Source organism: Limulus polyphemus, unplaced genomic scaffold (genome assembly GCF_000517525.1).
Source record: "Limulus polyphemus unplaced genomic scaffold, Limulus_polyphemus-2.1.2 Scaffold1093, whole genome shotgun sequence".
NCBI classification, from domain to species: Eukaryota; Metazoa; Arthropoda; class Merostomata; order Xiphosura; family Limulidae; genus Limulus; species Limulus polyphemus.
In genome coordinates, this window is record NW_013666703.1 from 112,507 (window position 1) to 126,238 (window position 13,732).

The window sequence follows — 13,732 nt, forward strand, 5'->3', positions numbered from 1 at the left end:
AGCGCCCTAACCACCTGGCCATGCCGGGCCGGCCTTAATAGAGGGCCTCAAATTGTTGCATCTTGATTGGTTATCGTGAAGGTTGTTGAATCTTGTTATTTTCAAGTTTCTGTAGAATGTGTTTCCAGATATTGCTGGTTCCTAGGGCTTGTTCTCGAATAAGACTTGATTTCTTTGACCTTATAGTAAGAACTTTACTTTTTCAAAGTTGTCAGTTTCATAAATCCTCCTTTTTCTCATAAAATACAACTTGGTGAAGGACTCTGCATGTTGGCCGAAACGTCGTCTCGAAGTCAAAAAAAACAACAGAAGTTTATAAAATTCTTAGCCCCCGTCTTTAACATACTGTCCAAATCCACTGTAAATACAATTCGACATAGACTTTTGATTTTAAACTTAACGAGAAATATCGTCAAACGTAGAAACTGTAACTGTATATAATTTTAAACTGCGGATGATGAACCAGCTGAAGTCTAATAAATTTTCTTTAGTTCAATTATTAGTTTTAGGTCCAACAAAACACGCTACTGCATCTTGCAAGAGTATTTATATCCTGGAATGTTAAGCCTTTTCTCTGACATTTTGGTTTACAAGTCGTGATTCTATGCATAAAATATTTCTAACTGGTTTAATTGATCCTCCTTCAAGAACCTCAGCAATATGTTACTGTATATATAAAAAAAATCAAGCGTTGTTTAATCTTATGGCAGCTACGATCCTAAACAATCGATTCTCAGTATTCTAACCTCAGTCAAGACGGAATGCGGGCGTTATTAGCTGTCGCTTTGATTTATGGAAACAAAAAGATATAATCAAAGTAATAGTAAGCATGTGAATATATTAAATCTAGAATAGTTTGAGAATACATTTATACATGATGTACCCACTTCCTAAAAATAAAGATAATAGAAATGACAAAATACAATAGCAAAAAACAACAGTAAAATTTCTATTAGAAATTCTGTAATCAATAAATAAAGAATTATAGTTTTAAGAAGCTTGATTGAAATCCGTTACCATGACAAAGATGTAAGAGAGGCGTTACTACGGAAACCGCTCATCATCAGTAGAGGTTTCCTATATCTTCCGATGAAGAATCAATCAATGATTATTCAGAGACGACAGACATTAAAGAAAACCTGTTAGACCTATTCTTTTTATTATAGCCGAATAGAATAGAAACCCGGGGGTATCCTATCTTGATTACCATCCCATCAGAACAGAAACACAGTCATTAAAGTTTCATTTCCATCACATGGCATCTTGAAATTGTCCCTCTGTTTATCTTAATGAGTGTTCACGGATCGAAGTAAGACTTAATTTCTACCAATACTTTCTACACAACTGTGTCTTTTGTAAAAAGCTTCCATATCAATATATTTGAAATAAAGTAGAAGAAAGTTTAATAACTACTTCTATACTCATTTCCTCTGCTAAACCTTTCTCTGGATCTTATTCTTTTTGCATTCAGTTTTTCCTGGCCCTCACCACTAACTAGTCCTAGTTGAAAACTTCCCTTACAACTGAGTTAATAGCTGTAGCAAACAAGCCAGCCCCTATCTTATTTAAATGTAAACCATCCATTCCAAAAATCTCCCTTCTTCCATTGAACTGATCCCACAAGTCAAACCAGCCAAGCTGCTCACCCTTACATACTAACTTGAGCCTAGCATTTAGACCTAGTGACCTAGTTATAACATCATCCCCACAGGTAATTCTGGGTATTATCCCTGACAAAATTAAGTTATGGAATTTTTATTTAAACGCCCTTATCAATCCTTTGTACTTATTAATTAGCTCTTCTGACCTACCTTTCCCTACATCATTAGCCCCTAAATGCCCCACAAAAATTGCATCTCTGGTAGCCCCCTTTATTATATCTTCTGCTCTGTCAGTTATATCCTCCACCTGTGCCCCTGGGTAGCAAAATCTGATTCTTTTCTCCCTATTTACTCCACAGACTATCCTATCCATATGCCTTGTCAAGGAATCACCAATAACTATAACCTCCTTATCATCCACATCCTTCTCTGTTCCATTTGTTTTCTTTCCCTCCAATAGTTCCTCAGCTGCAGAAGCCAAGGACTGGAATTTGTTGCTCAACAGAACAGGCTCATTATAACTAAATTCACTACTTTTAGCCCTAACAATACTCTTTCTAACTTCTCGAAAGTCATTGTTAGCTGAAACATCATATTTCCTTTAACGTAAGTTATTTAGAATATTTCTTTTGTACATTTAATGTTAAGCGGTTATGTCAATTTATCATCAGCCTTAACACGCTTATACTTGAAAAACTAAAAACATCAACCTTCAAGAAATTAAAAAAAAAGATTAATTTTTCGTTTAAAAAAGAATCCTGAGGATATTTGAAACCTTTCCTTTACTAGTTATCTTTCTCTTCATTTACCACTCAGAAAGTTTTTTAAGGAATTTTGTTTTGCCACGTTAACTAAAGTTTAATCTCCAGAATGGTTATATCTAAGCTATGTTTTTCAAGACTGTTTCAATTCTTATTTGTGTTTGCACTGTGCAGATAATGAAAACAACAATATCTGTTGAATACTTAAGGTAAACATCGAAACAGCAGACCACACAATCGAGGTCTAACTGCGTGAGCTTTCCTTACGCCAAAGCAATATACTTAAATCTTAGACCGTGATAAGGATGGTTTTCTTTTGGTTATCTAATATAATAACACTTAGTTTTGTCTGTTCTGAAAATGCGCGCGCATTTGACTGTCTAAATGCGCATGCGCATGCACTATATTTCAACAGATGTAAACAAAAGGCGGATATAAATAAAGTTTATTAGATATTTCATACAACATATTAAATACTTATCAAACTGATTAAAAAGGTCTAACGCTAAGTCGTAGCATAATATTACAAATTTATTTATTTATTGATAGTAGAGCTTAGCCCTAACTAAACTAAAGCAAAAAACGTACACTGGTTAGTTATAGTATTAATCTATCTTTTTATCGAATAGAGGCCGTACTTAATAAAGGCTTAACTAATATTAAGCCTAAGACAAGCGGACTTATAGATTTCGGTGTCTGCGATTATAATTGTACTGTAGTTTCTAAAATTGTGTATCTAAAGAAGTACTGTTACAATACAGATAATAATTTTAGGGCAAATGTTTTGCGGGTCTCTGTTATTAGCAAATATTTCATACTTGTTCGCCCTATTGTTTTCTAATTTAATTATATGCAGACACACATGTGATTACCTACATAATTTAGATAACGAGGAGTATTAAGACGTTCATTATGAAATTCATATTTCCTTTAGTAAAATACTGTGTTACATAAAAAAAAGAAATGTGTATATATACCAAATATTTTAACAACTTAGTTTGTTTGTTTGTTTTGAATTTTCGCGCAAAGCTACACGAGGGCTATCTGCGCTAGCCGTCCCTAATTTAGCAGTGTAAGTCTAGAGGGAAGGCAGCTAGTCATCACCACCCACCGCCAACTCTTTTACCAACGAATAGTGGGATTGGTCGTCACATTATAACGCCCCCACGGCTGAAAGGGTGAGCATGTTTGGTGTGACGGGGGATTTGAACCCGCGACCATCAGACTGCGAGTCGAGCGCCCTAACCACCTGGCCATGCCGGGCCTAACAACTTAGTACTGATACCATTTGAAATGCACATTCTGAGTTAGAAATGGTTACTAATACTGATCATGATTTAAAAAAGATTGAGGAACAGGCAGCTCAGAAGGTGTAAGGTAAAACAAGGTGGATATACGGTTAACAAGGGTACGGTTAAGAAGACATGAAGTTAACAAGGTCATAATTGATATGGTATACACACTATAGAATGACCAAAACAAAAATTTTAAGATATAAAGTTAGTTATGTTACGGTAAAAAGTGTATAGTCTCAATGAATCAATATAAAGTATAAGATACAATTAGTAAAATACAGAGTTAACCAAGGTGCACTCATTAACAAGCTAGAATCGGTAAAATCTAAATTCCACCAGAGTGTAGTTATTAGCATAGAGGATTAAACAAGCTAGAATCGGTAAAATATGGATTCAACCAGAGTGTAGTTATTAGCGTAGAGGATTAAACAAGCTAGAATCAGTAAAATATGGACCCAACCAGAATGCAATTATTAACAAGAGGATTAAATAAGCTAGAATCAGTAAAATATGGATCCAACCAGAATGCAATTATTAACAAGAGGATTAAATAAGCTAGAATCAGTAAAATATGGATCCAACCAGAATGCAGTTATTAACGAGAGGATTAAACAAGCTAGAGTCAGTAAAATATGGATCCAACCAGAATGCAGTTATTAAGAAGAGGATTAAATAAGCTAGAATCAGTAAAATATGGATCCAACCAGAATGCAGTTATTAGCGTAGAGGATTAAACAAGGTAGAATAGGTAAAATATGGATTAAACGAGAGTGCAGTTATTAAGATAAAAATCCAAATAACTCACAGTCAGTAAGATACTAATTTAACCAAAGTGCAGTAATTAAGATAGAGGATTAAACAAGGTAGAATAGGTAAAATATGGATTAAACGAGAGTGCAGTTATTAAGATAAAAATCCAAATAACTCACAGTCAGTAAGATACTAATTTAACCAAAGTGCAGTAATTAAGATAGAGGATTAAATAAGTTCAGATAATATAGAGTTAACCAAGGTGCAGCCGTTAAGTTATAAAGTTAAACATGTTATAATTAGTTTCAATATAATTAATATTAACTTCTCATAAAAGGTTTGTTTGCTTGTAATTAAGCACAAAGCCACACAATGGGCTATCTGCGCTCTGCCCACCACCGGTATCGAAACCCGGATTGCGTTGTAAGTCCGCAGACATACCGCTGTACCACTGGGGGCCTCATAAAAGGAAGCTATATAAACAAGTCAAAACTAGCAGTCAACCCAATTTTTACTTATAATGTTTAGAATGCATTGTTTCATAAGTTGGGTACCCTCCCTGTTAACGATATATTCGGCCGTAATCCCAATAATATTAATATCTCTGAGATTCGGTAAGCTCAGGAGATTTAGATTAATATTCTTTATAGTAAAAGCATGATTACAAAAAAATTCAACACATACAAATAGATACCTATAAACCTTCTAATTAACGTTAAAGAAAATACCGTATAACCTATTCATAGAATAATGCACACTCGTGATACAAACTAGAAATAAGACCAGACTCAAAACACTAGGTGGCTATGGACCTTATGAAGTAATAAGAACATAACACAAGATTGGCCATATGGTTTCTATTTTATAATTGACGTATTGCATCCAATTGAATGTCATTAAACGTTGTTTAGGTGAGTGTTTTGTCTTCTTTGAATTTTCAAAAACGATATTATTACCGCATTACCGATGCATTCAAAACGTTCGTATGATACATTGTTAACGTATGTTAACGTATTACTATCGTCTGGTGTTTTTCCGTCCAATGTGCTCAAACTATAAACACAAACTTGGCTAAGTAGAACTGATTTCTACAAAATACAAAGGAAAACTATTTTCACATCGTGTTGCATAGATATATGTAAATTATTCAAATTTATTTATTTTAATTTCATATCTTCTATTTAGAACTTAAACAGAATTACAAAGAAATTTTGTGCTAGTATTATATCGTTATTAGAATGTAAGAAAAACAGTTAAATTTTACATGTGTTTTAAATTTAAATTAGTGTATTCTTTCACTGTACCTGTGAATCAAGAACGAGGTGATTGATCTCAAGAAACATTTGATAATCAAATATACATTATATGGACAAAAATATTGAGACAGTGCACTTTGATAAGATGAATTGTCATGCTTTGCCACTGGGTGTCATTCTAATCGCGAGGGTTAGACTTTTAATGCTAACCAAAGCTTGGGCTATGCTTATAACAATGACCCCCAATCATCTGGGATCTGTTTATAACACTGGCTATCAATCACAGCCTGAGCTCTACTTATACCAATGACCACGAATCATCTGGGCTCTGTTTATAACACTGGCTACCAATCACAGACTGGGCTCTGCTTATAACAATAACCACGAATCATCTGGGCTCTGTTTATAACACTGGCTACCAATCACAGACTGGGCTCTGCTTATAACAATGACCACCAATCATCTGGGCTCTGTTTATAACACTAACTACCAATCACAGCCTGGGCTCTACTTATAACAATGACCACGAATCATCTGGGCTCTGTTTATAACATTTGCTACCAATCATTAATACATGTCTTATGGAATAGACAGCCACTGTTTTTTGCAAAACACGTGTATTCATACATACATACATAATAAGTTGACAATTCAAGTTTCACTTCCTGTGGATAATATGTTTCATACAACAATAAAACAACCTGTTGTATGAAATACAGGTTGATGTTCCATACCAGTTCAATTGAATTTTAAACGTTATTGTTTTATAACCACTTCCCTGAATAACATGTGACATGCTTCGATGTATTACTACACCCAAACCAGCTAAAACAAGCCTCACCATCGTCTTATACCCACAATGCCTTATGGTTGGGATGAGAGACACTCATATCCAAAACCTTCCCCAGGTTATCATCGAGTCCTTTCTAACCGAAGAAAACATTTAGTATTGGGATTTATTGATCCATATGGAGGTTATTCTGAACCTCACATTTATGGTCTAAGTGGTGCAGTGCGTTGGTGTAATTCAGCAATATGGAGGTCTCTGTTTTTAGAGAGTATTAAAACCTGTAGACCTGAACTCTCATCATAGTTTAAAAGTACTGGATTTAATGCAAAACAAATTTGAAAGCTCGCATAACTGGAAGAGTTGCTGATTTGGGTGGGTTACCATACATTAAACACGTTAGCGCGTCCACTTGTCTTCTATTTTTTCAGTATATTATTCACAAAGGATTTTAGTATGAGTAGATGAAGTGAAATGTCTCAGTGAAATAGTTCACTATTCTGAATGTTAACACCATTTTCGAATGAAATATGTTAAGTTTTGTTTAGTTACAATCCATTTTTCGTGTTCTTTGTTTCTCACTTTTCAGTGCTCAAACCCTCTTTGTAATAAGCCTTTCGGTGCATATTTGAACACCAAATCAGCTATTCGTTAGGTTCAAAGGTTACTTCACGACTACTAGAGTAAAAGTATCGTCGACGATGCGTACCAAAACCACGTGAATATATGTAAAATGCAAGGCACATTACGAAAATATATTTGATATTTTTCTTTTAAACCCATTCATGTGCATTTGCGTTATTCCTTCAGTATGAGTGCAAACAGATCTGCGCAACTGCTGTTAGCTATCTTTAATTTGAATTATTTGTCACGTACTCTGTATAATGGTACAGAAATTACACAACCCAGTTGTTATACGAAATTATCGTTATCTTTAATGCCATTAATCTTTCTCGTTGATCAAACAATGTTTTTGTTCTTTCTTCATAGAACTGTAAATCCCCACGCAGCTTAATGTAGCTTCACCAAACTTCAACTTACAGATGCCTTTCACTAAATGTATTTTATGATAGTGAATATTGCTAGATATTCTTTATGTCCCCTGTTGTTGTCCCTCCCCAATAATTAAGTTGTAAACGATCGTCAAACCTACGGTAATTGAAAAGCAAAGGTTAATAAGAATAATCAAGTTGAGTTGCACCGGAACTGTGTTTTCTGTGATCACCAAATATCAGTGTCAGGCTAATGGAGAGATTTTCAATCCTATTGCCTAATTTGTTCTCGTCTCGGGTGATTTGGAGTCGTATAATTATTTAACTTGTTACAGATTGTTCTTAATGTGTTGTTTTATATCAAATAAAGTACTTGTGCAGTATTACTTCTTTTCAGAAACAGCCAACTGACATACGAGATTTATGACGCGTTAATAATCATTAATGTTACGTCGGCGCGAGAAGATGTTTTCTTTAGAAATAGGCTAAACGGCTAGGTCATAGTCCCCTAAGGTTCAGCAACAACATTCATTCTTGAATTATTATGTAAACTTAACATCGTAGTTAAACTAAATATTTTTAGTAATTTTTATTAAAACTGTAAATTTGTGTTTAAGCACACATAACACATATTATTTTAGTCTGTTGACTTATACTGTAAAAGCTGATCGCCTAGATACAGGTTTTGCCTCCTTGGAAATATTTCTGTGGGCCCCATGGCTATCTGCTGTGTCTAAAGCATAAACTGAACCCTGGTTTTTTTAGAGTTGTAAGTTCGTAAACTTATCGCTGTCCCCCGCCGTAAATGGTTGGTGCTGAAGACTGGTCGTCTTCACTATTTCCAGTAGTTGTAAATGTAGAACATGTAAAAATTTCAAGACAATAAAACCATCGCAGGCCTGTGTAATTAGCGTCTCATCCACTACGATATCTGTTGTGAGGAGCCTTAGTATTGAGCGAAAGACCTCTTTGGTACTAGTTATAGAAAATATGGTGTGGTTGACATTATTATTATTGTTAATAATAGTTTTCCTGTAATATATATATATATATATATTGTTAGAGATTATTGGATTTTTATTAAATGTCTAGATAAATTATAATAATTTTAACTCCATTTTCGGCCGGGCTGCGTCTCGAGAGGTCCTAGGCTCTAGCCGAAGTATGATTGAACATATTTCGTATTTTCATACATGGAGGCTTTATTGGTTGTTTGGCTGGTTGCTTTAGAGCAAAGCCACATTTGACTATCTGCATGGGTGCTCGCAGGAAGAGGCAAGAGGGGACATTTGCTCCGTTACGTTTCACAAAAAAATTGCACGTCTAATTCCTGTACGCTGAATCCGAAAATGATATCTATTTTTCTAAATCGCTTTCAGATTTTTCACAAAACGTCATGACGCAATACATAAAAGAAAGACCACAACACGTAGTTTTGAGACTAAAATGCGTATGCTTCAAACACACACACACACAAAGTCAGGATGAATTAGGATACATATTCGTTTTTGACATCAATATTCTTCCCATTTCTCCAGTTTATTTGTATTTTTGTTAACAAACATAATAATAAAAAATGTTCATTGTGGTAAACGAAATAATAATTTGATCTAAGTAAGAGTTTTTTTTCTTCCCGATTTGTAACAAATCCTTACGTGATAGAATAAAAAAGAATATTATTTTCGAAATATGCATAGCTGAATTACGAAAAATCCGTTATTAAAACTAAAATAACTTTAAGAATTTTAAATTCGCAGGCCTATGTTATATGAGCAAACTGCTTGACATCAACTGATACGGGGTGAACTGAACTAAGCTGATGAATGTTAACTTTACATCAGAATTTAGGTAAAGATTGTATAAAACTATATTATTTTGACACCATGTATTATTAATTATTATTATTTTCTCTAGTAAACCAGTAAGCTACTCTTCATGGTAAAAAAATCTACCATTGGACTATTACCTGTACTAGTCGGGTAAAATAAAGAAATTAAACACCACTCTTAACATCTTATCGTTGTTGTCAAACAGATCGGACACAAGTAGTTTAAACCCGCGGTGGGTCAGTGGTAAGTTTACGGATTTACAATACAAAAATTCGAGGTTTGATTCTCCACGGTGAACAGAGCAAATAGCACAGATAGTCCATTGTGTGGCTTCGAGCTAAAGCAAAACCGATAACTAGTTTAATGGTGGATCTTTCACATTTGCCGTCGACGCATGTAAATACATCTTTATACGAATTATGGCCAAACCAAAATATGCTTACAACTTTAACTTAAATAACCAAACAATTAATATTCTGTAATATCTACATTTTACGTATATTGTACGAAACTTAGTAATTTCTAGATTTTGTTTTTAAAAGTAACATATTAGGTCATCAAGAAATTAATGTCGCGTTTGGGAACGCTTTTAGAAAGTACATCATGTATAATATTTAAACGAACCGTCTAAACGTCACGTTAGTGGAGTCTATATAATGTGTAAAGTTTAGTATACTCTAATCCCTTACAGTGATGGCACACGACGAGACACACACATTCGGCATGTAATGCTGTTTGAATACAAGAAGGGAAACAACGTCTCTGTAGCCACAAAGAATATCAAAGAAGTTTATGAAAATGTTTTGAACGTTCGTTAAGTGTCAACGATGGTTCAGCAAATTTCGTTCAGGTGACTTTAGCCTTAAAAACTGTGATGGCAGGGGCCAACATGTTGGAATTAATATTGATGTTCTGAAGACGCTTGTTGAGTCTAACCCAAGGAAACACATTCGTAAAATGCTCTGAAATTGCATGTCTCTCATGAAACAATACGTAAACATCTAAGGAATATGGGAAAACACCATAAAGAAGGTGTTTGGGTGCCTCACGAACTCTCTGATGATCATCGTTTCCAACGTGTGAACGTTGCTTCGTCTCTTCTGGCGCGTAATGCAACGTGAACCATTTTTGAGCAGAATTGTCACCGGTGAGGAAAAATGGATTCTTTATGCGAATATTAAACGCCAAAAACAATGGCTCAGTCCTAGACAAAAACTACTTACGTCCACAGAACCTGGACTCCATCCGCAGAAAGTGATACTTTGCATTTGGTGGAACAACAAAGGAGTAATTCATTTCGAACTCCCCAATCCACAGCGAACCGTCAATGCAGAGATTTATAGTCAGGAACTGGGACATTTAATTCAAGCCCTTCATCAGAAATTCCCTTCACTCGTCGATCGGAAAAGTGTTCTTCTTCTCCACGACAATGCACGTCCACATATGGGACGTTTGATGGAACACAAGATTATGGAGTTGGGCTGGGAAGTTCTCCCCCACCCACCATATTCTCCAGATATTTTACCTTCGGGTATGCAAATAGGGAAGGTGTTAAGTAAGACATCGACATTTTTTTGCTTCAAAGCCAAGTGATTTCTTTAATCAGGGCATTAACAACCTGATTGTAAGATGGAAAAGCATCATCGATAAGAATGGATGCTATTTCATTTAATAAATGTTTTGTTTTTATATATAAGTTGTTTGGGTTTTTTCATCTTAAAAAAAGCGACATTAATTTCTTGACGACCTAATACTTATTTCTCAATTTGCACAAGTCACTGTTCGGTGAACTTCAAAGGCAAAAGTAAATTACACGGTCGATTAATTTAACGTGAAGCTAACGTTGCAACTACACGCACTCCTTATTAATGATATGCCTGTAACGTAAAAAAACAAAATATCTACAGTTTTTATCCAATCTACTTTTTTCTTAAGGAGACGCTCCATCGGCTATATTTATAGTATGTCAGAAGAAGAGTGAAGGGTAAAATGTTGTTACGGTAACTTTTTGTTCATTCCAATACTTTAGAAGTGAAATTGAAGATACTTTGGTAGGTATCGACATGATTACAAAGTCTGGCTTGTGTTCCGGGCTGAGCAATTTATACATTCTAGGCCTAGCTGAGTGAGCACAAAAGTGTTAAGTACAGAATAACTCAAAGGGTGAAGTGGCTGTCTTCTTTACAAGTGCTTGTGTTTGTAGCAAACCAGTACATCAGACATTGTGAAGACGTCATTGTCGTTTTTTTTATGCATAATCAGAATAAAGAGCTTGCGAAAGCAGGGTTATAAAAACTTTTAACCAAGATTGCTGGTTGAACCTCTAATTAAAAAAAAAATCGAACTCCCTATCTTTCTAATCAATGACACGATTTTAGTGAAGACCAACTGGCACTTTTTAAGTTGATTTCAGTATGGTAACGCTTGTTTATATTGATATTTTTATTTATCATTATCGAAATCCCCCCTAACCTTTGTTTCTTTGTTTCCTGTTAAACGCAAGATACACAGTGGACTATCTTTGCTTTGTCCAGCACGGGTATCAAAACTAGTTTTTTGGCGTTGTAAATTTTGAGGCTTACTCCTGTGCCACTGGGGGGGCTTTATTCTCAAACGTTGATTAATGTTTCATATTAACTTTATGTGGAGGCCCGGCATGGCCAGGTGGTTAGGGCGCTCGACTCGCAATCCCCGTCACACCAAACATGCTCGCCCTTTCAGCTGTGGGGGCGTTATAATGTTCCGGTCAATCCCACTATTCGTTGGTTAAAGAGTAGCCCAAGAGTTGGCGGTGGGTGGTGATGACTACCTGCCTTCCCTCTAGTCTTACACTGCTAAATTAGGGACGGCTAGCGCAGATAGCCCTCGTGTAGCTTTGCGCGAAATTCAAAAACAAACAAAAGAATTTATGTGGAATGAAAATTACATGGAAGTATTGAATGTTTTATGTCATATTAATTTAATTGCTAGAACTTAATTTTCCGTGAAAACATATGTTAATAATAACTCAAAAACTAAACATTATAGCTAACTCGGGGGTTTCTTTTTTTTTCAGAGTGTTTCTGATTTTGGTTTTTATATCGTTCACTAGCGGTGGGCTCCACGTATTGTATCATATATATACGTTATATCATAACGATGTTTAATGTAAGAATCAAAATCTAGCGTAACGACCACAAATGATATAAACTTGAGGTGGTACGTAATGTATCAGCGCTAAAATTTGACATTATTAGGAGTAGGATATTATGAGTGATGCCACCGAAAATTTATCGCTTTTGGAAAGGGTACATAACAGCCTTTCTGACGTAAGACATTCATACATTCAGATCATAAAGATGTGTTCAGATCGGGTATTTATAATTTTAAAGTTGGGGATATTCTTTGTACTAAATGGTATTGAAAGCAAAAAGAATGCGGATAAAATTGGGGCAGTAGAACCATCCACAAACAGACCTGCAACAAGTAGTATCCCAGCCGTGGTTAGCAAAGTGTGGCGTCTTGTAACAGGTGGGAATCCATGAAAACAAAGGTCAGTGGAAAAAGCCGCCCGTGTGTCCCAAGTAAGGTTACACAACAAGAAGGATCTCCCCTTGGAAAAACGACATATGTCACGTGCACACAAATTGCTTCAACGACATATCCATGAAACAGTTACATAAATCAAGTAGGTAAAGAAAGAAACGAGTATCCATGCTATTTAAAACGAATATATACAGTTCAAGGGTCAAGTCGTCTATAGATTTCTGTGCGACCGCATTATTGAAACTGACGCTGGATAACCGCCTTGTTCATGCATTAAATGATTATTGAAAACCTGCAGGTAGGAGTGATGTGCCTTGGACATGATATGTTTACGATGGAGATTTCTGCACTTGAAACTACGTTGCAAGGCTTTTGTTAAGATACACAGTCATTATAGAGCGTGGAAGGACTTGGGGACATGGACTGTAACGACATGATAATGTTCCAAAATCGTTGGAATATAACTTATTCTACCTTTGTATTCTCTAATTTTATGTGTTGTTGTTTTTTCTGTTATAACAGTCAGTTTAAAGAACTGATCAAAGAGAGTTTGGTGTAATCACCATTTTATAATAGATAGGAGAGCTCAGCAGTAGGACTAATTGTGATATTAATGCCATTTTTGTTTGATTTTTGAATGTTTGTTAGAAATCCTCAAACCAACAAATCGATGGGCCTAGAAGCAAATAAATGGACCCACAAACAACAATGACTAGTTTAGAAAGCTATCGTTATTTCTAAGGTGGAGCTCTTTCTAAGAGAAATTACAAAACACTATTGGAAATTTTGGATCCTTGGAATATTGGATCTTACCAGCTTCTCATGAACAGTTCCTCAGTTACCTAAAATAAATAATACCTTATGATGTATATATACACCTGGAAAAAAGTTAAGCACCCCCAAATATTTTTCAGGATTGTTTATTGAAAATAAGGT

The 13,732-nt window shown here is 35.2% G+C and overlaps 1 protein-coding gene across 3 annotated transcripts in view; it reads left to right on the plus strand.

Annotated features, from left to right (window-relative positions):
* Positions 1–13,732, plus strand: part of LOC106462099 (pyrokinin-1 receptor-like) — a 75,806-nt gene that overhangs the window by 55,330 nt on the left and 6,744 nt on the right. Inside the window, exon 2 of one of the 3 annotated variants that reach the window (XM_022389237.1) lies at positions 9,200–9,290. The exons of the other annotated variants lie outside the window; for them this stretch is intronic. Coding sequence (XP_022244945.1) covers positions 9,266–9,290 — 25 coding nt within the window. The 5' untranslated portion in view covers positions 9,200–9,265. The remainder of the gene's footprint in view (positions 1–9,199; positions 9,291–13,732) is intronic. 3 annotated transcript variants of the gene reach the window in all.